This window comes from Amphichorda felina (assembly GCF_050947745.1).
Source record: "Amphichorda felina strain 45539 chromosome Unknown scaffold_7, whole genome shotgun sequence".
NCBI classification, from domain to species: domain Eukaryota; kingdom Fungi; phylum Ascomycota; class Sordariomycetes; order Hypocreales; family Bionectriaceae; genus Amphichorda; species Amphichorda felina.
Window position 1 is genome coordinate 1,078,765 of NW_028145043.1, and position 27,114 is coordinate 1,105,878.

The 27,114-nt window shown below is 55.0% G+C and overlaps 9 protein-coding genes across 9 annotated transcripts; 3 read left to right on the forward strand and 6 right to left on the reverse strand.

Moving 5' to 3' along the window:
- Positions 1 to 167: 167 nt before the first annotated feature.
- Positions 168 to 2,124, reverse strand: ACO1O0_007142 (FAD-binding oxidoreductase; the record flags this gene model as incomplete). Its single annotated transcript, XM_083196516.1, has 6 exons — positions 168 to 442; positions 504 to 706; positions 791 to 1,124; positions 1,185 to 1,275; positions 1,337 to 1,736; positions 1,793 to 2,124. 6 exons carry the CDS (start codon positions 2,122 to 2,124, stop codon positions 168 to 170), a joined length of 1,635 nt encoding a protein of 544 aa, XP_083047724.1.
- A 1,290-nt stretch (positions 2,125 to 3,414) lies between these two features.
- On the forward strand, positions 3,415 to 5,264 carry ACO1O0_007143 (cytochrome P450; the record flags this gene model as incomplete). Its single annotated transcript, XM_083196517.1, has 4 exons — positions 3,415 to 3,642; positions 3,730 to 3,855; positions 3,920 to 4,079; positions 4,138 to 5,264. The coding sequence occupies 4 exons, from the start codon at positions 3,415 to 3,417 to the stop codon at positions 5,262 to 5,264; spliced, it is 1,641 nt and encodes a 546-aa protein (XP_083047725.1).
- Positions 5,265 to 6,031: 767 nt separating this feature from the next.
- ACO1O0_007144 (Zn(II)2Cys6 transcription factor domain-containing protein) lies at positions 6,032 to 7,596 on the reverse strand (the record flags this gene model as incomplete). The annotated part of the gene is made up of 2 exons (XM_083196518.1): positions 6,032 to 7,363; positions 7,465 to 7,596. The coding sequence occupies 2 exons, from the start codon at positions 7,594 to 7,596 to the stop codon at positions 6,032 to 6,034; spliced, it is 1,464 nt and encodes a 487-aa protein (XP_083047726.1).
- Positions 7,597 to 8,814: 1,218 nt separating this feature from the next.
- ACO1O0_007145 (WXG100 family type VII secretion target) lies at positions 8,815 to 9,201 on the reverse strand (the record flags this gene model as incomplete). The annotated part of the gene is made up of 1 exon (XM_083196519.1): positions 8,815 to 9,201. One exon carries the CDS (start codon positions 9,199 to 9,201, stop codon positions 8,815 to 8,817), a length of 387 nt encoding a protein of 128 aa, XP_083047727.1.
- A 1,003-nt stretch (positions 9,202 to 10,204) lies between these two features.
- XYN1 (glycoside hydrolase superfamily) lies at positions 10,205 to 11,578 on the reverse strand (the record flags this gene model as incomplete). Its single annotated transcript, XM_083196520.1, has 4 exons — positions 10,205 to 10,718; positions 10,772 to 10,997; positions 11,068 to 11,390; positions 11,484 to 11,578. The coding sequence occupies 4 exons, from the start codon at positions 11,576 to 11,578 to the stop codon at positions 10,205 to 10,207; spliced, it is 1,158 nt and encodes a 385-aa protein (XP_083047728.1).
- Positions 11,579 to 12,120: 542 nt separating this feature from the next.
- On the reverse strand, positions 12,121 to 13,961 carry ACO1O0_007147 (phosphate transporter; the record flags this gene model as incomplete). The annotated part of the gene is made up of 3 exons (XM_083196521.1): positions 12,121 to 13,256; positions 13,308 to 13,826; positions 13,886 to 13,961. 3 exons carry the CDS (start codon positions 13,959 to 13,961, stop codon positions 12,121 to 12,123), a joined length of 1,731 nt encoding a protein of 576 aa, XP_083047729.1.
- A 1,466-nt stretch (positions 13,962 to 15,427) lies between these two features.
- On the forward strand, positions 15,428 to 15,793 carry ACO1O0_007148 (succinate dehydrogenase assembly factor 4; the record flags this gene model as incomplete). Its single annotated transcript, XM_083196522.1, has 1 exon — positions 15,428 to 15,793. One exon carries the CDS (start codon positions 15,428 to 15,430, stop codon positions 15,791 to 15,793), a length of 366 nt encoding a protein of 121 aa, XP_083047730.1.
- A 342-nt stretch (positions 15,794 to 16,135) lies between these two features.
- On the reverse strand, positions 16,136 to 18,608 carry ACO1O0_007149 (histone deacetylation protein Rxt3-domain-containing protein; the record flags this gene model as incomplete). The annotated part of the gene is made up of 3 exons (XM_083196523.1): positions 16,136 to 17,303; positions 17,416 to 17,892; positions 18,367 to 18,608. 3 exons carry the CDS (start codon positions 18,606 to 18,608, stop codon positions 16,136 to 16,138), a joined length of 1,887 nt encoding a protein of 628 aa, XP_083047731.1.
- A 5,218-nt stretch (positions 18,609 to 23,826) lies between these two features.
- Positions 23,827 to 26,756, forward strand: ACO1O0_007150 (adenylosuccinase ADE13; the record flags this gene model as incomplete). Its single annotated transcript, XM_083196524.1, has 15 exons — positions 23,827 to 24,117; positions 24,175 to 24,258; positions 24,304 to 24,412; positions 24,722 to 24,805; positions 24,874 to 24,907; positions 24,979 to 25,074; positions 25,130 to 25,197; positions 25,245 to 25,287; positions 25,336 to 25,365; positions 25,777 to 25,801; positions 25,851 to 25,955; positions 26,013 to 26,165; positions 26,281 to 26,321; positions 26,372 to 26,429; positions 26,541 to 26,756. 15 exons carry the CDS (start codon positions 23,827 to 23,829, stop codon positions 26,754 to 26,756), a joined length of 1,437 nt encoding a protein of 478 aa, XP_083047732.1.
- Between the last annotated feature and the right edge of the window lie 358 nt (positions 26,757 to 27,114).

The window sequence follows — 27,114 nt, forward strand, 5'->3', positions numbered from 1 at the left end:
AAAGGATGAATTCTCAAAACAAATCCCCGCTAATCCCATAAATCTATCGCTCGAACAATACAAAGAAGCAATCATACTCGAAAGAACACAAAACAAAAAGCAAGCGAGTCTAGAACTAAAGCAGAGCACCTAGTCTCACAGAGTCACAAATACACAACACTCATTTCCTACACATCCCTCAACAAAAAGCCATTGTTCTGCAGCTTCTGGAAGACCTGTCGCGGGTCATAGAGCCTGCTAATCCTCTTGAGCTTGGCGATGTTGCCCGCCCCAAAGCTCTTGAGCACCTTCTGCTTGTAGCCAGCGTCGTTCATGGCCTTGGAGTCGATGTAGACGCCGTGCTTCTTGGCAATGCGCTCAATTTTGTCGGTGAACTTGTGGATAATGGACAGGGCGGCCTTGTCGTCTGCCTCGTCTTTCCACTCAATCGAAAAGGTCAGGACTAGAAAAACATGTTATTAGCTTATTCATGGGTGCTTCTTTTGCCGTCAGCATGGACTCACGGTTCTGAAGAGTAGGCGTGAAGCCAGTCGGGTTACCTCCCGTCTTGGAGGCGTGCCGCACCGCAGCGCTTGTAAACGGCTGAACAACAAAGCCCATAGACGCGTCAAGTTTTTTGGCCTTCTCAACAGTCTTGAGAAATAGAGAGTAAGTCTCCCTGAGGGTATCGATGTCGAACTTGAATGAGACAGAGCCAATCATTCGCCTACATCACATGTAGCAGTCAGCAACGTCTTCTTCAGACAGGGTCACCACATAGTAGACATTATGGAATGCAACATCCACGCACCTTGCATTTGTCACAGGAGTAATGCTTGAAATGGCGTTGTTTAGGTCAGCCATGCTCCCTATCGTCGAGTTGAACACGGTGGCCGTGTACGGAACGTCTTTGAATGCGTCGTACACCTTGGGGCGCTCAACCGGCTTGCCATAGATGAACTCGACGAATCCCGAGTGTGGAGTCAATGCAAATGTGATGGCTGCGTTAGGGTCCTTCTCTGCAGCGTGGGCATAGTCCACGACGGCTTCGAGCAGGGCGTCGCTCTGGGAGGGTGCGTAGTCACGCCCTTCAAACCAGGTGGAGTAGTGGTCGATCGTCTTGAGATCGAACTTGGTCACGATTCCTTGTTCAAGTTGGTGAGACAAACATCATGAACAGTTGCCCAGGGCTATAACCAACTCACCATAATTTGCGCCAGTGCCTTTGAGGGCCCACCAGAGGTCAGAATTGTGCGTCGCGTTGGCGTTGACAATGGACGAGTTGGCCAGCACAATCTGTCACACTCTTATTAGTATCTTGCATAACATGTCCTCACGTTGCTGTAGGGTATCTCACCTCATAGTTGATAATGTTATCTGCAGCCAGCCCATACCGGCTGCTGAAGTATGTCAACCCCCCTCCCAGGAAATACCCCCCCATTCCAACATGGTTCAGACGAGGTCCCATGATGGTCTTATCCTGCGCTTGGAGGATCTCGTACACGCGTCCTGCACGATTTCCAGGACCAATGGAGACAACGGAACCGTCATCGTGTAGTGTGACCTCGTCAAGGTGTATCAGATCGATGAGCAGACCGTGGTCATCGATGCTGCCAAAGCCCGGATTAGGGTTGTGCCCTCCACTGCGTACTGCGAACTTGGAGCCAAGGAATGTGACAATCTGGAGAATCTTGGAGACGTCGGTCGCGGATTTTGGCTGGGCGATGCATCGAGGTTCGAACCAGCATGAGTCACACCTAGAACCATGTTAATGGACAAGGATATGCAAGGCTTTGCTCATGGGTCTGCATACCAGTTAACCTGCACAAACTCTGTGTAAGCCGGCGTTGTTTCGGTGATGATAATACCAGAGGCTTTGCCGAGGACCAGGTCAGCAAGGAGGCAGGCGACGGAGGCTCTCTCACGGTCACCCAAGCTCGCAATGTGGCCGGCATTGTAGCCCCGAAGAGCGCGAGAGACTTGTGTCTCGGTGCTGTGGTCGAGGTTTAGCTCTTCGACAAGGCTATCAACATTTGTCGTGTCGCTGAAGGTGTTTCGTGCAGATAGGGGCGTAGTCGCCGCGGCTGCAAGGCCAGCGCACTGCAGGACCGCGGAAAAGCAGTGTAGGAGAGTATCACGACGCATCTTCACGATCCCAGAATGCGGATTTCACTTGATCTTGATCGTCTCACGCACAGAGAACTTGAGTTGCGAATATTCATACTCTCTATACACAGCTGGCTGGGCTTCAGCCACTTATACGCCAGCGAAATACGCCCAAGGCTCAAGCATAGCCGCTTCATTTTTTTTTCATTTGGCCACGCGGCTGATTCTAGAATCTAACGATAACTTCTTCCAAATCATAGTATGACTCCTCAACTCCTTCGCATCACAGGCTCACAGCCCCCTTGGGCTGAAAGCTGAACGGCTGACGGGGAAGCCGAAGGAATCCGCCTTCCTCCTAAGTATAATGTTGGCTGGGCGTGGCGTCTATGTTTATAGTGCAAAAAAGCAGGCCTGAGTATTGAGCCTGGCATCTTGCCCGTCAGCCACCAGGCTGATGATAGAAACTATTGGAGGTATTCCCTTAAAATAGCACGACAGCTCAAGTCGTTGACGCCACAGCCGCTTGGACTGAGACATGAGCGCCTGTTTAGCGAGTCGAAGGAATCTCACTTTTGGCATGGCACGTAAGGCACGTGCTTTGCCGTGCCGTCTGAGGCGTATCATGTAGGTGACTCGTGACCAGGCTTGCAAACAGCACGATCAAATAGTAACTAGGAGCCAGGATGAGGATGAGCTATCGCCGGTCTGTAACTCCGTGCCAACCTCGCTTAGCAACATGAAGTCTTCCTCATAATCCAAGCACTCTGGCCATCCGGATACACGGCACAGAGGGTCATGTCGAGTTCGTGTCGGGCTCGTGCCCAAAACGAGGCTAGCATCTCCGGGTCTCGGACTTCCCGATGCGATGCGACCGAGTGGCCATTCATCATCACCGCAGGAGCCAAAGTCAAGACACGACTCCGAAAATGGCTGCCCCATTTAGCTCGGAGTATGCTTTCGGAGGGCGATCGGTTAGGTATGCGACCCGGACGAATCCCAATTTCTAGGAGTTTAGGCGTGATGTAGGGGACGAGGACTGGATATTATTCGACATTGGCCTCGATCGACCCGTTCGGGTTGCGGGCATGTTATTGTAGATGTCACTACGTGTATAGATGCCTTTTGACATTGTGAATCGCAACTCCCAAGGTATTTTGCATAGTCCAAGTCAGTGTCCATCTCAGCAAGGCTTCACTCCTCCTCAAATCCCTTGCTACTGTCTCGCCATTACTCAATCCTTTGATACTAAATCAAAAACAAATTACCATGGGATTTTCATCTTTTCCAACCGTCGAGGGTCTTGGGCCAATAGACTTAGATACTGTCTATATGCTCAAGAGCCGCGTGCTCGACTACCTCCAAACCGCCACCTACAGAGAGCTCGCCCTTGTTGTGGTTGGATTCTGGTTTGTCACCTCGTTCCTTACCAAGAAAGGTAGCCCAAAAGTCCCCGGCGCGCCGTACCACGGTTACCGCTCCATCTTTGAGCCGACCCTGTGGCTGCAGCTTCGTTTTGTGACAGGGGGGTACAACATCATCGAGAGCGGCTACAACAAGGTACGTAGATGCAGCCATCTATGGTAGATCAGAACAGTGAAGCCTACGGATAACTAGGGCCATGAAATTAACACAATCCGTGAATAGCTCAAAAATGTGCCGTTTGTCATCCGTCGGTACGATACCGACATTACGGTCCTACCCATCAAGTATCTCGAGGAGATGAGACTTGTGCCGAGAAGCAAGCTGAGCGCCAAAAAAGCCCAGATAAATGTCAGTTTGCCCGATGATTGAGCATTGGAGTGCCACAGAGACGACGACTTACTTAGCAAGCCAGAACCTCGTCCCCAAATGGACCTGGACTGCAGTCATGATGAACTCGGACTTGCACGTCCACGTACTCAACGCCAAGCTCAATCCCGAGCTGTCCAAGTATGTCGAGATTGCCCACACTGAGCTCGACTACGGATGGGACATTGATGTTCCCAAGCCCAACAGTAAGCATTCGCACTCTCCTCTCTCCCAGTTACACGGCTGACAACATTCGACATCCAGCCTGGACGGAAACCGATATCCAACAGTCGATGCGGATGCTCGTTGCCCGCATGTCGGCCAAAATCTTCATGGGTGACCTAGCCTGCCGGAACGAGGAGTGGCTCAACATCTCCATCGAATTCACCTATGACCTATTCAAGGCCGCCTTCACCCTGCGTATGTTTCCGCCCTGGATGCACCTGTTTGTCGCGCCTCTCATCCCTGCCCGCTGGCGGATCCGCAGGCAGATGCGCGTCGCGCGCAAGATAGTTGGCGACATCACCCGAAAGCACCTCAAGGACGAGAAGGAAGGGGTCAAGGGCCAGGACACCCTCCTGAACTGGATGATTGACCACGGCACGGAGCAGGAGAGGAGTATCCCCGAAATGGGGGCCAGGCAGTGCATCATGACCCTGGCGAGCATCCACACCACGTCCATGAGCGTCAGCAACCTACTCTTCGACCTCTGCACGCATCCCCAGTGGTTCCCTGTGCTGCGTGAGGAGGTTGACGACGTGATCAAGACTCATGGCGCCCTGGGGGAGAGCAAGCTCAATGCGAAGCAGTGGCTGGCCAAGTTAGAGAAGATGGACAGTCTCATCGTCGAGTGCCAGCGCATAAACCCCCCCATCCTGCGTGAGTTTGGCGCCCCTTCTTCTCCCCGTCTCTGCATACCTCCCCCTGCGACGATACTAATCATCCCACGCGCAGTCAACCCGCAGCGACTGTCCCTCGTCCCCATCACCCTCAAAGACGGCACTCATATCCCCAAAGGCGCCCGCATCGCCTGGGCCGGCCACCACCACGCCAACGACCCAGCCACGCTCGCCGACCCGGAGTTGTTCGATCCCATGCGCAGCTACCGCAAGCGCCACGCAGACAACGGCGCCAACATGAACAAGTACATTGCGGGCCAGACAGACTCGTCCACCCTGTCGTTTGGCTACGGCGGCCAGTCCTGCCCTGGGCGGTACTTTGCCGTCGCCGAGATCAAGATGATGCTCATGCGCATGCTGCTCGAGTTCGAATTCAAGCTGCCCGAGGGCAAGGAGCGGCCCAAGATCATGTATGCCGACGAGAACGTCTTTATGGATCCCCATGCCACGCTCATGGTGAGGGCGAGGAAGAAGACTCCAAGCTCTGCCTGAGTTGATGAGATCGCCGTGGGGACAAACATGTTTGTGCAATATAAGGAAGTTTTCCAAAAAGGAAGAAGAAAAAAGGATAGTACGACTACTGTCAAAGAAAATGAATCGTCAAGTGGTGGATATTGTCAATGCGCTTTCATTCTACACTGGCCCGTATACCCGTCTCTTATTATTCATGTTGCACAGTACTCCCAAGTCGTGCAGTGCCATTCAGGCTCCTATGTTATATTCCTCATTACTAACCCAGGTAGTATATAAAGTTTTACAACAGCAGAGGCTACTCGATGTTAGGAGAGATGTTCCCGTCCGCCCCCAGAGGCACCGCCGAGGCGCCAATGTAGCTAGGGCCACTCCTAGCTAGGAGCGCTGATCTTTGTCGCAGCCGTTGAGCCCTACCTGCTGTCCCTGCATGTAAGCGAGCTCTGCTGCATCCGCTCTTTGCGGCCTGTTTGCCGCTGTTGATCTCGGCTCCCGACGCTGACATGCATGACCTCTGCTGCCGCCGCTGGCCTGATCTCTGCAGCTGCTGATCTTTCCTGCAGCCAGTGATGTGCCATTTGCTGCTAGTACTGGGATTATATGCCGATAACGACGACATCGTTTTAATGAAACGTATGGTAATGCCTTGATACTACTATCTATCTTGAAAGACATCCACATCGATTTGGGGGCCGAAGTGTATTTTGACCACGAGTGTCACGATCAACAGGTATCAATTGATAGTGATTATATGCAATGAAAATACTAAAACCATATGTACCACCATACTATGGTGTCCCCAGGGACCTGTCTCGCGCAATTCTCTCCACCAGATCCCGAATCATAGTTATGTGCACCAGCCACCGGCGAGGCGTGACAATATCCTCCAGCTCCGAGATCAGATCCTTTAGCTTGCATATCCGAATGTTCAACAGACTCTTGAGAACAAGCAGCTTGTCCTCGTCGTCAATCTTCCACTCCCCGTTCCCAAAATCAAGTGACTGGCTGTTGCGATGCCCCGTACGTGGCCGGCTGCTAGCCCCCTGCCCGCTGCTGATCCCCCCGCCCCTGAGCGAGGGCTCCTGTCTGCTGAAGAGAAACTGCTCCGCCATGGAGGCAGCAGACGAACCAGCGGCTGACTCCCTCAGGGACCGCTTCGTCGTCGGCGACAACGCCGAGGAGGAGGAAGCAGGAGGCGCAGCTTGCCTGCCCCCGTCCGGGTGGTCCTGCGCGCCGCCGCCGTCGTAGGCGCACTTCATCCTCAGGATGCTCGCGAGGAGCTTCTCGCAGATGGAGATGATGAGCATGGCGTCGTGGGAGCGGAAGGCGCAGATCTTGCACTGCAGGCGGGAGCGGCACGCCTCGAGGACCTCCTTCTGGCACCGCAGCATGTCGTCGGTGCCGACGCTCATGGCGCGCGACGAGCACTGCGGCATCCACACGAGGCAGACCTGGACCATCTCGTAGGTGCGCAGCATGTCGTAGCAGGGGCAGTCGCGCGAGAATCTGATATCGGCGGCGTTGCTGCTGTTGTTGCTGTTGTTGTTGTTGTTGCTGTTATTGTTGCTGCTGTTGTTGTTGCTGCTGTTGTTGTTGTTGTTGTTATTGTTGTGCTTGTCGCTCCTCGTTTCAAAGGGTATCGGGTTGATGAGATCAGAGCTGTCCGAGCTGGGGAATGTGATGACCGAGTCTGGGAACAGTTCTGAGAAATAGGGGTATGTGGGGAGAATATCGCCCATGGCACTGCTGCTGGCGTCGAAATGCTCCGGGACGATAAAGTCGGAATCGGCGTCCATGAAGTCGCAGGCGACCGAGTCATCAGAGATATTGGAACCTGCGCCTGTCATGTTCAAGCATTGGCCGTCTGCCGAGGTAGAGGTCCAGGATCCGTATGTGGAGCTATCCGCAGCGCCGCCTTGTTTTGCCGGGGCCAGGTCAACGAATGGCTGGACCTCGTGGGGTTTGTGACTTTGAGATCGAGACGAAGAAGGCCGTCTTTGCTGCTGCTGCTGCTGTTGTTGTTTGGGGCTAGCTTTCGCTTTCGAGGTGTCGACGTAGGAGCATTTGAGGTGCTTGTCGAGGCATCGTCGACATCCGCCCGTCTCCCCTGTACATTTCAGCTGGATTCGAACATATTAGCATCTGCGGACTCTAATGATTCCCATAATCACATTTTGGGGGAAGGCGGAAGGCAGACCATTTGACAATATGACTTACATACCTTTTTGGACCTGCAATGGATGCAAGCAAGCCGCACAAATTTAGTGTGATCCCTCTTGTCAAAGGGGGCGCCGGTTGTCTCTAAAACATATGATCCGTCGCTGGAGTCGAGCCGCCTTAGGGTGTTGAACATGGCGACGTCCGCTTTTGTCCGGTGTTTGGTGCAGTCTGTTTTTGGTACTTGGGATCGGCAGGATGGGCGGGGGAGACTGGTATTAGAATAACCACTGGCGAGCATATACATGTGCCTTCTAGAATGGCCAAGCAAAGGATCGCATGGAGGACGAGCCGGTCGAGACAATACTTGGCAGGCACAGTGCGTGTGTCAATCATCCAGTTGGCTGGATATGAAGACGTCTTTATGGAACAAGCAGCGATGGCAACAGGCATCTAGATGGAGCTGCGTGCCGTGTGAGGAGCAACACGAGGGGAGGGCGGGTAGAAGGCACATCTCGAGCTATGGTGTGCAGCAGGCGTACGATTAGGCTGGTTGGGAAAAGCGGCTGAGATATCATTGATGACTGCATACTGTATACACAGCGTAGATGAGACACAGTTGTCGCAGACAGTCGTAGCGGCACGGATGGCCGTGGCCGCTGCTACGCTCCCCCAAGATCTAATAGGACGTCAACAGCCGAGGTTCCGCGGAGAAGTGTCTCGATCTCCTAGACCCTTGATTGACAAAATCCATCAGATCTACCCTGGATTGTCAGTGTTGATGATTTTATCTATTTTCGTAGATATATATACATATATATATCGGTTGATAGAAAACTAGGCGGCAATGTGCAAGTTTATATGGCCTGCATGCTATGATTGACACCATTCCCCACGCTCATGCTGTCTATCCTGCAATACCTTTACGTACAAGGGCATTATATGCATGGATCGACACGGCATCACCCCCGCTTCACCCGCCGGGAAGCCCTCGGCCGCATGGTAAGCATGGGAAGCATGGTGGCCATGAAGATACCCCAGCTGACTCTAGACAGCATATGAGTGACGTGCTCCGGTTTGGCAGGCTCTAGTATCCAATAGCGCCCTTATCAATGTTTCTCGTCCTGCATGATCTTACAAGCAGGAGGTTTCATCATCACGGTACTCGTACTTCGTACATGTAGGTTAAGGTAGCTTAGGTACTACGTAGTAGCTTCCACAGAAACATTGAACCGATGTGGCGACAAGGACTGGGGCGATTGAGATCGCCCTTCAGCCAAATTATATTTCAAGTAAGACAATGCGTATGAATTTAACCCATTTTGGTCCTCCAATGCCCGACATGTATATGAATCAGGGTTTCCCATATACTCTCCACGTCTAATATCGACTCGCTCAAGAGACTCTCACAGCTTTAGCTAGTCTGCTTCCCGGCCTCGGCGTCCCTGCTCCACATGTTCGCTGCATCATTCTCGGAATCGGAGAAGGTGTCGCCAGCATTATTGAGCGTCTGGGCTATCTCCCCCCAGGTGGCGGCGAGATTGCTGGCGCTGTCGTCGGCCACGGTCAGGGCCGCGTTTAGGGACTCGGACGACGCTCCCGACACAGAGATGATGGGGTTGAGGCTCTGCTTGATGCCGTCGCTCAGGCCGTAGAGCGTACTCGTGGCCTCGTTGAGCCTGTTAACGGCCTCCTGGATGGCGGCCAGGTCGACCGTAACTCCTCCGCGTCGCACTGGTATCGTCGAGGCGCTGGCCGCGACGGCGGAGAGGATGGTGGTGAAGAGAAGTTGGAAGCGCATAGTTGCTGATTTGGGGCGTTTATAGGGAAATGGTTTGGTTGTGTGGCGGAAGGGCTTGTAGAGTAGTGACAGTTGTGTTTGGTGTTGAGTGTGGCGAGTCGTGACTGGTGAGACAAGTCAGTAAGACATGGCAGCAGAAGAGGCTCTATTTAACCTTTTCTGATCCATGAACCTGTAGCACGATCCTCAGGGTATAAACATGATACCCCATGCATAGTCGTATTATTGTCAACCCATGCGATGGCAGAGGCTAGGCTGTAAGCGCAGGCCTGACTGCGCATCCATGCCAAGTTAGAGTCAGTTAGAGATGGAGGCGCAGGGGCGAGGGAACATAGGCGCTGCATCTTGTCAGACACTTGATCCAATCACCCAGCATCGGCGACGCCCAGAGTTCAGCCCTGTATGCGAGCTATGCGAGTCCCCGTCCATGTGGCCAACGGTATTCATAGGGGGCAACACTAGTCCATCACCATCCATGCAGTGGCACCAAGCCACTCAGCGCCAACCCACGCAGCCCAAAATTAGACATGGCAGTGTGGTGCTACTATAGCATTTCAGCCCTCGGCTAGCACAGGCGCGCAGCCTGGCCCTCCACCGCGCCCGAGAAGCTCCTTAATAGGGGCGTAGTCATGCCATGTCTGACCCCTTGCATCCCGCAAGCCAGTCAGAAGACCGTCGTGATGCCGTCGCACTGGGTCTGTAACAAACCCCAGACGTAGGAGAGCAGGGCGCCAACTCATCGACCACACCACAGGGGCTAGAATACAGGAAAGTAGCAATAGCTGCATATTACCTGCCCATAGGATTCAGGCTGCAAAGAAGCATCAGGCCTCAATGCCCAAAATAGAGCCTCCAGGCACATGGTACCAACACTCCAGGAAGTGACAGGAGGTTTTTGCATATTAGGTGCAGTCAAAGTCAGCGTGATGGAACGAGAACATATACGATCATACTAATTTTAAATGTGTACATCTTATCTTCCTACTTGTAGGATACCTTACCATCAAGCAGGAGTCGGCGTAGGAGTAGGAGTAGGACCAGCCGTAGGAGCGCCAGTCGCAGCCGCAGCCAGAACACTCGACACGCTCGTCCACGACGGCTTCTTGCTGAGGTTCTCATCATACAGCAGCGCCGCGCCCTGCCCCGGGAAGGTGTCGGGGATCCAGCTGTACTTGTCGGTGAATCCCCAGACGGTCACGCCCACGCAGCCCTCGACGTCGAGGCACGAGCCCACGGCGGCGGCAAAGTCGTCGCCCTGCTGCGCCAGAGCCGCGTCGTCGGCCGGCAGCGACGAGTGCCGGATGTCGAGCTCCGTGTAGGCCACCTCGACCCCGAGGTCGGCGAAGCGGCGCAGCGCCGTGGCGAGGGCGTCGCGGCCCGGCGTTGACCCCACAATCAGGTGGCCCTGGAAGCCCACGCCGTCCAGTGGCGCCCCAGCCTCCTGGATGATCTTCACCGCCTCGACGGTGCGGTCCGTCTTGGCGCCGTTGTACTCGAGGTTGTAGTCGTTGAGGTACCTGGACGTGTTAGCGGTGTTACATATCTGTGCCTGTCCTTGGGTTCTACATACAGCTTGGCATCGGGATCGGCCGCCTTGGCCGCGTTGAAGGAGATGGCGAGGAAGTCGGTGCCCATTGTGTCGTAGAAGACGCTGCTCCGCCACTCGCCGCTGTCGTCGGCCGCCTCGTTGACCACATCCCAGTGGTAGCACTGGCCCGCGTAGTGGCCGACAACGTTGGCGATGTGCGTCTCAATGACCTCCTGGAGCTCCTCGTACGAGAAGCCGCCGCCCGACACTGGAGTCAACTGTCAGCCTACGCACACACACACACACACACACATATATATATATATATAGTCACTCACCCCAGCTTGGCAGCTGGCTGTACCACGTCAGCGTGTGGCACCGCGCAACCTGCCCGTTGGCAGCCGCGATGCTCGTCACAATATCTCCCGAGTCATAGGTGAATTGCCCCCTCGACGGCTCCGTGCTCTCCCACTTCTGCCCGTTCTCAGGCGTCAGCTGCCCAAACTCGGACGTGTCGCTGGCAATGTCCATGTATGCCGTGTCGCCCGTGTTACCCTCGCCCAGCGCCGCGCCGAAGAACTCGAGCCCTGCCGAGACGGCCAGGTCGTTCAGCTGCGCTGATACGGCGATGGGGGCCGCGAGGCCGAAGAGGAGCGGTCGGCTATGCATGGTTCTGGCTTGTTATGTCTTCAAGTTGAGGTGCGAAAATTAATTCGATCGGAGATCCAGCTCTGGGGTCCAGCAGCCTTTATACGATTGTTTGTCCTCCTCCCTATGGGGCAGGGCAGCTGGTGTTTCATCCGGTCCAGTTGATACCCATCTTGGCATCGCCATCTTGGTCACGGACATGGTCGGCTCCCTCCGGCGTCCTGGCCGGATTCCAAACACCTGATACTGCCCGCTATTGGCACCCGGAGGAACCCCCGTGCTCCATCCACCCAGACCTCACTTGCTCTCGTGGGGACGCCGCCCATTGAGTGTGCTCGAATCTGAGCAGGCAAGCTTCAGGCTAAATGGTCTCTGCCGGGTCTAAACCCCACTGGGACGATGAATATTGAATGCCGGGGAGTCTCCACCGACGATCCCGTCCGGCGGAGCAACATCCTCCGTGTGGGTCCAGACAATGCCGACTTGCCGGGTTCCTCCGGAGCCTGAGATTGCCAAAAGCAGAATCTCGCCGCCGAAACTAGTCGTGTTGGGCAAGTCAAACGCATCATGCATATCGACAGCAATCCACAACAGTAAATTATTCTATCTAGCTAGTCTTCAATCGCTATTCCAAGTATCCATCATGAGGAACAAACTCCGTACCGTACAACCAAGACACGCGAAGCAGACAACGCCCAACCCAACGCCCAGCCTCCCATGCAGATATTCGCTTTCACATAATATCACCACGACGGCGCATTCAGTATAAACGCCATCAGCGCCCCCGAGATCAGCCCCGTCACCGGCACCGTGATGATCCACCCCAGGTAGATCCACCCCACGAGCTTGGGGTTGATGCACCTCCAGTCGCCGTTGGCCAGCCCCACGCCCACCGTTGCGCCCGTGATGCACTGCGTCGTCGACACGGGCAGCTTCAGCCTTGTCGCCATCAGCACCGTCACCGCCGTCGCCAGCTCCATGCAGAAGCCGCGGCTGGGCGAGATGAGCGTCAGCCGGTTGCCCAGCGTGCGCATCACGTGGTACCCAAACGTCAGGAGGCCCAGCACGATGGCGCCCCCGCCAAACGCGAGCACCCACACGGGGACGCGCGCCAGGTCGAGGATCGTGCCGCTGTGCCAGACCTCGTACGCCGTCGTGAAGGGCGCGATGGCGTTGGCCACGTCGTTGGCCCCGTGCGTGAACGACGCCGCCGCCGCCGTGAGGATCTGCAGCGCTGAGAACATGTATTCGGCGCGGTTGTCAAAGTGCTCCGCCCGCGCGTGCATGTCCTCCAGGTCCCACTTGAGCACCACGTTGCGCTTCTGCATGCTGATGACGTCCTTCTCGATGCCGCGGAGCAGGAAGCGGTTGATTCGCCAGCCCATGACCGGCCAGCTGTTCCATGGGCCTACCGGCCGGGGTGGTATGAAGATATCCGGGTCGCCGAAGTGAACCCGTGCCGGCGCTGCTGGAGATGGTAGGGAGAGGGCGGGTAGGGGGAGGATCAGGTCGTCCTCCTTATCGTTGTCCATATTGGGCGGCTCGCCATTGGGGGTCTGCACCGACTGCAGCAAGATCTCAGAGGCCCGTACATAGGCCAGCTCCTCGGTGGTGAGATGGCCACGATAGTAGTCCTTGATCTGTGGCTTCACATAGCCCAAGGGTGTCGGGGGTGGCGGGGGTCGCTTGAGGAGAAACGGCCCATACAGGAGATGGTGCCACCGCAAAGTCCAGTCCTCCCGAATGATTCGCACCCAGAGAAATGGAAGAACAAAGATGGCCTGCAGCAGGACAACACCGCTGGCCGGGATGAAGACGGCCATGAGGATATGATGAGGCGGCGCATCCCGCCCCGACCCCCCTTTCCAAGCAACCAGCACTAGTTCCCGTCAGCAGACATCCCAGGGACCAAGCTACAGAGTCCACATACTCGCAAGAGTGCCGACAGTGATGAAGGTGTAGAACGGAATCGAAAAGAAAGCACGCTTGACAGCAGCTGGACTCCTCAGGACAGTCTTCTTGGTAAAGAGAAAGAGGATACCGCCAATGACTCCAGCGATGCCCGGAGCGACGACCCAGGTAGCAAAGACCTGCGCCACGCCACGGATCCCCCAGTTGACCTTGGTGATGCCAATGGAGGCCGTCGCAGAGCCCACCAATCCACCGATTATGGAGTGTGTTGTCGACACGGGCATGCCATACCTCGTCGCGACGGTGAGGAAGGTCGAGGATGCCATGATGGCGCACATCATGGCGAGAAGAAGAACCTGCGGAGAGCCATCGTAATGGTGCGGGTCCACAATCTTGGTGCGGACTGTGTCGGCGACTCTGTCACCTACGGAGATGCTGCCCGCAAACTCGCAGACCGAGGCAATCACCATGGCCTGTTTCAAGGTCAGTGACCTCGACGAGACCGACGTCGCGAACGAGTTGGCGACATCATTAGCTCCTTTCTCGGGTCAGTGGCTGCAACCGACAAACTAATTCCGCCATCAATGGACAACTCACCAATATTCCAAGCATCAAGGAAGGTGAATATAGTCGCGAGTGCAAAGATGTAATCGAACTGATGAAGCACAGCCATGGTATGGTCCCGCTGACAAAGCCATGGGGATTGAATCAATGTATTGGAGGTCGGTCAGAAATCCAGCAGCGTTGTAGATTATCGCTGTAGAAAAGGGATCCCGTCCATATTGTGTACTCAATACGCAGTATAAGTCAGGACATAGGGGGGCTTGAGAAGGCTCAAGAAGCCTGGACTATGCTCCATCGAACGGGCTGCAACCGTTATAGGGTGTTTTGCGTTGTCCTCAGCACACAGGAAAGCTTCACGGGAGCTACCCGACTTCAGGATATGATCTGACCAGCCTGTTAAGTATCGATTATCGGCCCACTAAGCAGCCTTTGCGCTCTGCAGGCCCCTGGATCTCGTCAACCAGGTGTGCCATGCCTCATGGCAATCCACCGTGCCCACGACAAGAGACCTGATTTGACAAGAAGACTTGAGAGACCTGTCCAGGGCTCCGGGCAGATCGGAAAGAGTGGGTCAACTGAGTGGGATGAGAGCCACGAGAAGCGCCTCCGCGCAGGACCTAGGGGCGGTTCCGAGTCGAACTGAGTCGCTGAACAGAGCGGGAGGGCAGAGAAGCAGCAGAATCTGCGGTAAGGGCGGACCACGTGCGTCACAAAACCAAGTTGCCTCTAGCTTTGGACTACTTGTACGTAGGAAGTTGGGGGTCATCAACGCGCCTGATCCCCTCGACCAATGACGAAGGGCAGATCGAGCACGAGGTTCGACGACAGACCACGACTCCACCACCATCTGTAGTGGTAAGAAATCCGCACAAAGGCCCTCGCTTCACTTTTACGTACAATGTACAATACGGGCCATGGTCAAAGCCATGCGTTCGCCAGAAGGACGCCTTGCCCAACGTCGAGGGCACCCGCCCACGTGGGCGCGCCGTTTGCTCCCGAGATCTACCCTCTTCGAGGGTCAAACCTTTGAGAACCCAGGTGCTTAATAAATTCCGGTCTATTTTTACCGCCGGTCGTCATAAACTCGACTCCAGGAATCCTTCTGCGGCGATCGAGCTAGCTGCACTTGCTGCATGTTGGATTCTGACGACCAGCGCGATGGCTGCGAAATGCGGACAGATGTGGCTTGGCCAGCGACTGCGTCTACGTGCCATCATCTCGTCGTGAAGGGCATCATACTCCCCATGATACCGGCGGTTCAATCATAAATATCGACTGCGAATCGGTGAATTTGGCAAAGACTACGAAGGAGAGCCATGGTTGTTTTTCCACAGGTGAACCACCGGCTTCCAGGATGCAAGTTGCTGGCTAGCAACAAAAGGTGGGGCTCCACATCTGCGCCCCACAAATCACCCGTCTTTCGGCTGATCATTTCTCCGCACCCGATCGCCGCCGCTAATCCTCGGCACCTCCATGAGTTCATCCCGTCCAATCGCGACGCCACCATCTCACAACTCCCCGTACGAGTACGATATATAACCACCACAACGTCCAACAACTCCTCCAACCGCAACCATGCCGCGCCTACCCGCCCGCTCACTCACCACCTCCCTCCGCCACTACTCCTCCTCCTTCCGCCCCCAGCCCGCCCCCCCGAAGCTCCCCGCCCAGCAGCAAGCCGAGTTCGAGCGTCTCCAGCGCTCCGCCGCCGTGTCCGCCGCCTTCCAGCCCGAGTCCGAGTCGTCCCAGCAGGGGGCCGCCCCGGACTCCGCGGAGAAGCCGGACGGCGACGTCAGCCAGGGCCTGTTCCGCGGCGCGAAGCCCGAGTTCGAGGGCGACGTTAACCCCAAGACGGGTGAGGTCGGCGGGCCCAAGAACGAGCCGCTGCGGTGGGGTGGCAAGGGCGACTGGAGCTACAACGGGCGCGTGACGGATTTCTGAGCATGATGGGGGTTTGGTCCTTACGACATAATATTATCAGAGAGACGAAGAGACGACCACATCCACGCCTACCGTGCCTCCCCCAACCCCCCGGGAGCACCCTACACGACACGGGGACCATCACTACTGTATAAAATCGCCAACTGTACAACACCTCGCTAGGATCAGATTGAAGGTCAACTGGGACAACCTCAACTGTACAATAGACCGCTGGATCGAATTGGGTATAGCAAAAGTTACATATATATCATACACCCCTTCGCCGTCTTGCTGTCCATGCGCTTATCCATGCGCTCGAGTACTCGGCAAATGCATCTGAACGCCCGAGGCCCAGACTGTTGCCTATTTATCCGCTTCGGCGGCTGTCTCCTTCGAGGGCACCTCATCCATCTCGACATCCTTGGCCCTCGCCTCCTCAACAACATCCGCCTTCTCCGAGGCGGCCTTGTCCTCTGCCAACTGGTTCTCCTTATCACCTTCGCTAGCTCTGCGCTCGCCCTTGTCGCTGTCACCCTTCTCTCCTTGAGTCGTCTCCTTCCTCCACCAGTTCCCTGTGATCTCCCCCAGACGCTCCTTGTCCAGGTCCTTGTCGATCCCACCAAGGTTGGTAACCGTAGTCCGCACTTCCTGCATAGCCTTGCGCATGCGCTCTCTCCTAGCCTTGCCCCGGAGGCGTGCCTGAGGTTGGGCTCCATTCTCGACCCAACGCACCCCTTGCACCATATAGCTGAGGCCGTCGTGGGTGGCATGGCGCATGCCATACTCTCCACCGAACTCGCGGCTAGAGATGCCGAATCGTGTTGTGGCCGCGTACTTGGGGAGCTTCGGCAGGATAAGAACATTGACATGCAGGTCGCGATCGGCCGGAACTGTCATCGGTCCCGACGACGGTGGGGCCGCGATGAGCTGCTCCGACTGTAGATCAACGTTACTCTCAGCGTCCTTGTTCTTCCGTCGCTTCTCGCCGGCGTCGAGGTCAAGCATCGTGACATCGACCTCGTCGTTCCATTCGCCTCGGATCCAGCCCCCGTGGATACAGGCCGCCACGACGTCCGAGTCATCTGTGTAGACATCCGTTCCCCACAAGTAGCCCCTGGCAGTAATCTCCTCGCGAGCTAAAGGCGACAGGTGAACACGCGAAATCTTGACGGTCAAGATGCAGTTGATCTTGCCCTTGATTACATCCCACGGAAGTGGCTTCGGGTTGGACGAAAAGCCGCGGTGCAGTGGCGTGTTGGGCAGGAGTCGCTGGGGTTTCAACCCGGGGTCGTAGATAAAGTCTCCAAGATGATGACGCTTGTACCTGGCAGCGGCATCAAGAACCGCCTGTGAAGACACTGTAGTCTTGGTTTTTGGTGGGATCTGCGGTACAGGACTCTGGGCATGCTGCCTGGGCACCTGACCCTGAGCAGCAGCTCCGGGGCGCGGACCGTGGTGGTGGTGATGGTGATGATGGGCGGGGATAGTCTTGTCCGTCGGTGAGGCCACAGGCGTATTGCCCTTGAGATTCCTAAATGGTGCGCTTCCTGGAGTTGCTTCGTCCTGTAAACGGTGGTGATGGTGGTGATGGTGGCTGCTTCTTGTTAGTCAACCCTGTGTCAAACAGCTCACTGGCGACTTACTGATGATGATGGTGCTGATGACCCTTGGGGCGTTTGGCCTTGTGCCCGGGGGTCAGCCGGCCTGAGCCGCTATCGTCACGACCATCCTCCTCCTTCAGCTTCCTCCTTCTCCCTTTACCCCCTTTCCCTGCAGCTTCTGCCCCAGAGTCAGGTCCATCCATGTCATCGCGTTTGGCCAGGGAGGCATTGGTAAAGGGGCCTGGGGCGGATGTGATCGGGCTAGAGACACCCATGGCACCACCGACACCACTACCAATACCAGAAAACATCCGGCCAAACTCGCTCTTGATACCGGGTTCGGCAGCAGGTCCGGGTTGCTGAGGCTGCGCACCCTGCACCGCTTGAGGCAGAGGTGATATGCGGCCCTTGCGGTTTTCTTGCTGGATGGCCAAAAGATTTCGTTGATGGCCAAGGGGTGCAGAGGCATCCTCGTTACGGTGACGAGGAGCATCGTAGGGAGCGGGCCCTGATCCAGAACTGAATCCTATAGAGGGTGGTCCTGATGTTACCTCCTCCCCTGGTCTGCCACGTGGTCCATGAAGCTGATGAGGAGGCTGCTGATGTTGCGGCGGCGGGTGAGGCAAGGCTGCGCGTGCACGCTCGGGCGACTCGTAAGGTTGCGGGGGGGGCGCTGTGGGGTGTCCTTGCGGGTGTGGCGGAAGCGAAGCGGGCGGGAATCGTTCGGGAGACGCGTGGTAGGGGGCGCCATGGGGAGGGTATGCTGCAGAAGTATGTGGGGGAAACTCAGGATGCTGGCGTTGATGATCCATGGGAGCACGGAAGTTGGGATCGGATCCGGGACGTCCCCAGTGAGCGTCACGGTGGTCCCGCGCTTCGGGACGGCCAAAGGTGGGCTGGTTTCGTGGCGGTTCGCGATGTCCTAGCTCATGCGGATGTAGGGGGTGGCGGCCAGAGTCGCTCCCCGAATAAGCGCGTTCCCTCCTCTCATACTCCCTCCTCTCTTGTTCCCGTTGCTCAATCTCGTTCTGGCGTTCACGCTCACGCTCAGCCCTGTACCGGTCGTCGTACGAATAAGGGCGTAGACCAGTCCTCTCGGGATTGTATTCGTGCCCTGGAATAGGCCGCCCCATCTCGTCTCGCCGACCGTACCTATCGTCCGGCCGCGGCGGCATCCCAGGATATGCCTTGGGCTGGCTACTGGGCCTTGGAGGCGGCGCAGACGATACCGACATCCTTGCAGGGGCTCCAGATGGATCTGCTGAAGCCGACATGTGACGGGCATGATATGTCTGAGGTGTTCCGTATCGCGGAACGTCCGGGGTTGAGTAGGGGCCACGGGGAGACGGAATGGCGCTAGCTCGGGGATCATACGGTCGCTGATGATCGGGAGTCTGGGGGCGGCGAAAGGGAGAAAATTCGGCGGAGGCAGACGGCATGCGCGGCGACGCATGGGAGGGAGGCGCGAATCCCGGCGCCGAGCCAGGAGGTGGGCCCGAGTGAGGAGGGTACTGGTGTTGAGGAGGTTGGGGTGGTGGTTCTCGAGAAGCCGACGGGGGACCGCCCAGCATCGACGATATCGACATGGAGCCCCCGAGAGGGCCGGTTCGAGTGATGGAGCTGAGTGCAGGTAGCTCGCGACCGGGAGGGAACGATGTCGGCGGGCCGACAGTTAGAGGCGGCGCTCTTGGAGGTGGAGGCGCCGAACCGTAGGGTGCCATCGCGTGCGACGACGGTTGTTGTTGTGGATGAGGGTGCTGTGGGTGATGTGGCCCCGGCTGGGGAGGTGAGTTGGGCGGTGGCATGGCGCGACCGAAGTCTCGGTCTCTGGCCGAGGGCAGAGAGTGTGCGCGCGAATGAGTCGTTGGATGCTGGTCGTACGAGTAGGATCGTGTCGCGGCCGCAGTCGGGTAGGAGGAGTCGGATGGCCGGCGCAGATGGGATGCATACGGCGCAGAAGGAGGGCCACGACTGTCAGGATGATGATGATGATGATTATGCGGATGTGGCGGTGCCGGAGGCGCGGGCGCGGGCGGGAAGGGAGGTCGCGCTGAGTTGTTGAGGATGTTGCTGGCGTAGGGCAGAGCCGAGTGTCGAGGATCCATCAGGGCGATCCGGGTTTTCAGGTCGCTGCGCGATCAGGTGCTAGGTGGGAACCTTGAAATTCCGGCAGCCGCACCTCCGCGTGAGCTGAGCTGACCTGCCGCTGGGGTAATGGCTTTAATGGCTTGCAAGTGGAGCACCGCTCCCCTACAGTGGGGCTCGCAGGTCGGTCGGTCAGGCACCGCACACCGCTGGGAGCCAAACTCGACCATCACCTGCCGAGTCGCTCGTGGTTGAGGCTGTCGATGCGAGTCGGGGACAAGAGCAGGCTGAGGACTCGTCTAGGATCGGCCGAAGAAGAACTGCGTCGCTCTGGCAGTGCGCAGCTGTCTGCTGTCTGCGCAGGTACCTACTGCGGCCTTGCAACGGCGCCGGAATCCGCGTACTCGGTGTGAACTGAAGGGACTGGGACCCGACTGGGCTGGCGATCTGGCAGACGCTTCTACAGCTGGGAGCAGCCGATGCCAAACGTAGGTAGGCTCTTGACTTGGTAACTGAGGACACCCCAGGCGATGTGATACAGTGGTAGAGATGAGGAGTCGAAGAATGCAGGATGCGAGGAAGAGGGAGAGAAACTTTTGGTGGACCGTTGTTGGTGGGTTACGGCGCCATGCCGCCTGCAAGGAGCGCTTTGTTGCTCTGCACCCGCCTTGGTCTCTTGGAGAAGTTGGTCAATCATCTCCTCCCAAAATTAATAGAACAGCGGGCCGGAATCAGTTGCAGGGTCTGGATGTGGGCGCCCGTGTGTCACTGTGGCACCTGACAGTAAGGGTCTTCCGTCTTCGTCTTGACCCCTCTGGAAAGCCACCTCTCCTCCTTGGCTGTTGGGGTGCTGCCAGGTTGGTGCCAGATTGCAACATGCCATTCGTCATGGCTATCGGGGAATCATCAGAGTATTGGTGCGACCATCGTATCGCGATAAAGGTTTTGGTCACTTTGGTCGCATCCCTCCTGACGCCAGTGACACATCATCACTTGGGGAATGCCACCCAGAGCGCCACACTGGCCACACATCAAAGCCAAGAGCTGCAACAGCCAGTGGCTGATCATGATCCACCGCCAGTCAACGTACATACATACTAGTACATATATAGTAGCAATGGTGCATACAACCCACGCAGGGCTCATGCATGGCAGGTCCGCCCGTTTTGTCGCAAGACTCGTGGAGGGCCGATCATCGACAAGTTGCAATTGTGATGCTATTAATCCATACGCTTTAGAGTTGGCCGGCTTCGACTCTCACCACCACCCACTTGACCCGTTCGTGTCGCCTCCGTTCACTACCTAGTGCGCGCAGGTGGCAGGCCTGACTGGCTAGTATACTTAGGCAATTATTCCATGTTGTGAACCCGTCGATCATCCGGTGTAACGCGACACGGCGGCCTCACTTGTGCGACGTCGATGCGGGTTCCTGGGCGGTGGGTTACCGCCTTTGGTGGAGGTCTGTTTCATGCACTGCTGCAGCCACCCATGTGCACCCAATGTGTTATAATGACTTCATCTCACCGCCTCTGGGGCCGACATCGATATCAGGGACTGATTTGGACCTTGGTGCCCCTCGCAGATAGCTGCGGTTCTCAGGTACATATTTGGCCAGACGGGGCTTTTTGGGATCTAGGGTAAGCCAGATCAGAATAGGTTGGGACCCTAAGTTCAAGCCATCGGTTTCCAGAAAGACACCTCAAAGCATCATCAAAATCAATCGGACTTATATTGAGACTTGTAAAATGCGGCGCACAACGAGGTGGCATCATATTCTGGATCGCCACTCTGCAAGGATCTAGGTACGTAGGTAGGTAGGTCACACAATAAGTATGTTTCTTATTGTGAGGTACTCTTACAAGCTCTCACTTTCTACATCTCCGAATAAGCATTAGACCCATTAATGCTTTTCTAACGAACGGAGGTGAAGTTGGGTCGAAGCAAGCCGGCCACCCTCCACGAGCTAAGAACAGAGGGCTTTTCTAGAGTACATGTCCCTTATAGGCACGGCCAGCTCCATCTCCACAGTGCTTGCTTGTTGTTCGCCGAACCAGAGCAGATGTGCTACACATATATATACATAGAATAGTGAAAGACGAGCCTAACTTATCGTGGCTACACGGTATATTGAACCAAGACCTATGACATTCATGAAAACGATGTCGTTTAGGAAACCGACGGCCAGCCGCAGTCCAGGCATAAATATCCGAGCATCGAGATACTCCAACCGCCGCAGTTGGCCATCGAGGTTATACAATCCGCGAACGTATTGCCCGGCTTCCATACCCATCACGGTTGCGTCCAGCCTCTAGCTGTCACGAGCAATATATGGCAACCACTTGATCAGAGCTTCCTTCCAGTCGAACAGCTGTATGAAGGCGGGTCGACTCAGTACAGCCTCATCATGATGAGGGCACATGCTTTAGGACCCCTCGATCCAATGATCGAATGCCGGCGTCTCATAATCAATACATGGAAGAACGTATTGAATTTGCGAATGAGAATCCGGCCATTCTAGAAGGCCCGACTCCGTTCCTGCAGCAGCCATACCATAAGCGACAGAGATCTCCTTGAGCAGCGCAACTCCGATTTCGCGATAAGGTGATGATTGCCGGTAGAGGGACGTGGTATTATCGAAATCCTGTAGCCCAAGCGAGGGACTTTGTGGCGTCTCAGCTGAGTCGGCATCGTTGTCGACATCTAATGCGGACAAGAGGGTATGGTTAGTCAGGAAATGGATGCAATTCTCGCTGTCGATATCCATCGCAGCATCACCGTCAACAAACAGCGATGTTTCGTCGGCGCTGGGACTGGTCATCAACATCCCTCTCGCTTCTGTCGTTGCTATCACCCTGGGATTCACTAAGCGTCACATTCAGTGGAGCGGCTTCGTGGGAACTGATTCCGATCCATCAAGGATCCCAAGTTGCCCACAGGAGGTAGGTGAGAACTTACGCGTCTGAAGAATCTTAATTCATGACGTCCATCCTCAATGGGTGGGAGAAAATCAAAAGCAATAACTTGAACAGCAGTATATGAGGCGTTGTAAGAAGGTGAAAGTAGGAGAGTCGATGCTCGGTACTCGGTTGAGAAGAAATATCACACTGGTGACAGGAGAGGTGGATTGGGTTGTAAAAAACTTGGAGACGGAGCATTCACGCTCAATGGTTTAGGCGCGTGGTGTGTACCAACTAGTACGGACGTGGAAGGCCTTGTTGGCCTTTCTGGCACGCGTCGCTGCGGGACCACTGGTCTCAGTAGCCATTGCTTGCGCCGTAGGCAGCCTGTTTCCATTGCTGGGCTCCGTACGAACATGGTCATCGCGGCCGACGTAATGGAGTCCCGCCTGACTGGACCTCATCCCAACAGGGGATTGCAGTGGTTGACATCGAGGCGTTCGTGCGTTTGTGCACAAACGGGGTCGTGAATCTGGTGTTAGCACCTGGCAGTTGGCGCCTGGCGGTGTCAAATAGCAAAGCTTGGCTCGGTCAGTCCTCGATTTCGCTAGTGTTTTCTATATATTCGGTTCGTAGTATACTACAACGCCCTCATATATATAGATTGCTACTTATATTCTATAATGCGAAGATTACCATTAAACCCGGTAACAATAGAAATATTATATAATTAATATTATATTATAGTATTAACTGTAACTCGAATATACCTAGCCCCTTAGAAGGGGCACTCCCGTAGCCCTGCCTCTTATACCTCGAGGTTAGTAAGAAATTAGTCCATTTAACCCTCTAAATCGAGGTCGATTTCGAAGTCCTTAGGAGCCTTAAGCCTCCACCAAAGCAGTCACGTGTCCGACACTAGACTTAGTCACGTGCACATAACCCACACGCCTCGTAGACGAGGTGTGCGAGAGGCGACACAAGAGACTAGCTCGGCAAGCTTCAGTCTGACAATATAACGGTTCTTCTGTTAACCATCGCCTCGCCTAGCTAATAGTCCTTTCCGATTTATCCATTATAATAGTGAAGCCGATCTACTTGGCGATAGCATCAACGGCAGCCTTTGCCTTTCCTGACAGAAAGTGGCGGTCGAATAAGGGGCTGAACACCCCGTCGAGGTCGAATTCCTACTCTATCGTTATTGGTGATAGCCTCACTGAGGAAGGTCTACGTGTGCGATACCGGCGTGGTATCCTACGAACCGGATGTGTGGAAAATGCCGGCAAAATCCGGGCCTGACGGTTTGCGCCATACCTGACTAATATTGGGGTGCTGTGCTGGGAACACTAACTAGTTGGGGTGCTCGATAAAATCCCCCAAAAAAAACTTCCTCGCATTCAACGAACCGTTTACCGTCAAACCAGCAGAGTTGACCATCTTTTTGCACAAACAAACGGATCTCTCGCTCAACATGGCCGATCATGATCAGGCCCAGGCCACCCAGGCTCCCCAGAAAAGCCCATATGACACCTATCAAACGTCTCTTACCAGTCGCTACTGTAGTAATGAGATGACAACGCTCTTCAGCCAGCGATCCCGGCACTCGACCTGGCGCAAGATCTGGCTTGGACTCGCCGAGGCCGAGTCGGAGCTAGGTATCGATATTATTACCCCCGAGGCTCTGGAGCAGATGAGGGCCCATATTACCGTCTCCGATGCCGATTTTGAGGCGGCTCGCATTGAGGAGAAGATCCGACGCCATGTGAGCTGGCATATGACGATAGCTTTCGTGGAACTTTGCTAACGTGGGTTCAACCAGGATGTCATGGCGCACGTCCATGCCTTTGGTCTCGTTGCACCCGCTGCTGCTGGTATCATTCATTATGGTGCCACCTCATGTATGGTGCGTTTTAAAATCACTCGAAATGTCCCAGGCTGACCAAAGTAGGTCACCGATAATGCTGAACTTATCCTTATGCGCGATGCTCTTGACATGTTGATCAAGAAGCTCGCCAAGGTCATCTCTAACCTGCAAGCTTTCTCCCTTCAGTGGAAATGTGAGTTTTTAATTCCCTTCCGAGGTTGATATTCAATCCCTCGAGGGGACGTCGTTAACCTGTATGCGTTGCAGCTGAGCCAACCCTCGCCTACACCCATCTGCAAAGCGCGCAGTAAGCTTCCTAGTTGCCCTTCCCACTACCTGTCCCAGTGCTCCAAAACATTCCCAACAAAACTCTCTCTTAAGTTCGTAGTTCTGTTTTCATTTAGACCGGAAACTGACCAGCGTCTAGGCCTATCACTGTTGGCCGGCGTTGTAAGTCTACCAAGTCCAGCCATGTCAAGCAAAAGTCTCCTAACAACAGCAGCCGCCCAATGGGTTCAGGATCTGATGTTTGATCTCGAGGCTCTTGAGTCTGTCCGTGATAACCTTAAGTTCCGCGGTGCCCAGGGTATGTCGAATGACTTTAGGACCGCTACTCCCACTGGTCCATTATGGCATTTCACTGACGTTATGCAGGAACGACTGGAACTCAGGCCTCGTTTTTGGAGATGTGAGTGTGTCCATAAATGCAATTTGACGTGGTTGACCTAGATGGAGGAGTCTTGACTGACTATCCTCCAGCTTCCAAGGCGACCATGCTAAGTGCGATGCACTCAACGAGAAACTTTGCAAGCGTTTTGGTTTTGACAAGTGCTACGACATTTCCACTCAGACATAGTGAGTTTTTTTTCGGTTCTCGTGCTTCGGTTGGGGACTGACCAACGCCCTATAGCACCCGAAAGGTCGACTTGATCGTGGCCAACGCCGTCGCGGGACTTGGAGCATCTGCTCACAAGATGGGTAATAATCCTCCTTCAAGCCTTTTTATCCATTCTAATAGCAATCAGCGGGCGATATCAGACATTTGGCTTCATGGAAAGAAATTGATGAGTAAGTATATCATTCCTTTATTGATGTTTTAATTATTGACGTCTCTAGGCCTAGGGAGAAGTCACAGATTGGCTCTAGGTAAGAGCGACATCTCCTTCATAACCCCCCCGCTCGTTAGAGCTTCATTTCTCCCCTCGTGACAGATATCTTGGCAATGCCTGCAAGAGAGATATTTTCCTTCTGCCACCAAGGGGGTCTTTGACATCGCACCAGCATTGCACAGGCGCGAGGACCAAAAATTGAGGCCCATAGCGACCTGGGGACCTTAGGGCCAGCACAGGCCAATGCTGGATATGCACGAGGCCCAGGGATTGAGAACTCGACATTGCTCTTGATCCTTCTGGCGTGCTGAAAAAGAATTCTCAATCTGCGCTGGCTTGTGCGGCTGTTTTGGTCGGGAGATCGACGCCCCCTTCACCTCCACAAACCCCTTAACAACAACCCTCGCTTTCCACAGGTCTAGAATCAAGCTGACAGTGTAATGAACAGCGCCATGGCGTACAAGGTCAACCCGGTATGCCAAACTCTTTCTGTGCAGCTGCTTTCCTCGTTAACCTTCCTAGATGCGATCAGAGCGCATCACGAGTCTGTCTAGGCTATTGATGGCTAAGCCGGCCGCGTTTGCGAACACCGTTTCTACACAGTGGATGGAGAGAACTTTGGATGATGTAGGTGCCATTGAAATTTATTTGGAGCTTATTTGGAGCCCTGCTAAATCCGTATAGAGCGCATGCCGCAGGGTCGATATCCCCGAGTCGTTCCTCCTCGCCGACGCGATTTTAATCGGATTGGATAATGTTACCGACGGACTTGTCGTCTACCCAGGTCGTATCCGAGGTAGATACCTTGAAGAGCTTCCTTTCATGGTCACTGAGACGGTATGTGGCTTTACTATCTGAGGAATGATGCTTTCGTGGGCGTTGGAGGGGATTTAGAGCGATTTGAGAATCATCCACTAAAAGTTTAACTAAACTCTTGCTAACAAATGGATAGATCATAATGAAGCTTGTTGCCCAGGGCGCTTCGCGTCAAGAGTGAGTTATTCCTTCATGGCCTTAGGAACGGCCCACTAAACATATTTCAGGGCACACGAGGAGATCCGAGTCCTCTCCAACCAAGCGGCTAGCGTGGTTAAGGTTGACGTACGTACACTTATTCTCTAGATTGTTGATACACTCCAGCTCTTGGAGCTGTACTTGGAGTTTTGACTGTGCTATTGTTACGTCTTCTAAGTTACTAATTTAAATCCTTAGGGCAAGCCCAACGACCTCATCGAGCGCATCCGCAACACCGAGTACTTCAAGCCCGTGTGGGGCGAGCTTGACTCAATGATGCAGCCCGAGCTCTACATCGGCCGCAGCGTCCAGATCGTCGAGAAGTACTGCGGTCCCGGTGGCGCCGTGGAGAAGGCGCTAGCTCCGTACCAGAAGTACATTGCTGGATCTGTCACTACGCAGCTCAACGTCTAGACGGTTGGCATCGATGGCATTGCTGTGTACCGACGCAACTGAACTTTTGGACTAGCTGAGAGCGCACGATTGTGGGTGGCAACATGGGTTGGATGGAGGCCTCAAAAGGTCACGATCTTCACTGATGCAACTGCACAATCGTGCAATTTTCAACTTTGACCAATAACGTTACACCTAATGCCACTATAAAAACCAAAACCGGACGAGTGCAAACAGAAATGCATAAAAAATACACCGTGCCATTATATCCAATGCCTGTCCCATTCTCACCCATCCATCACCAGATGGCACGGCCCTCGAACCCAAAGTTCAGCGCAACCGTAACAAACAGCGCCACGTCAGCGTGCTGTACCTAAAA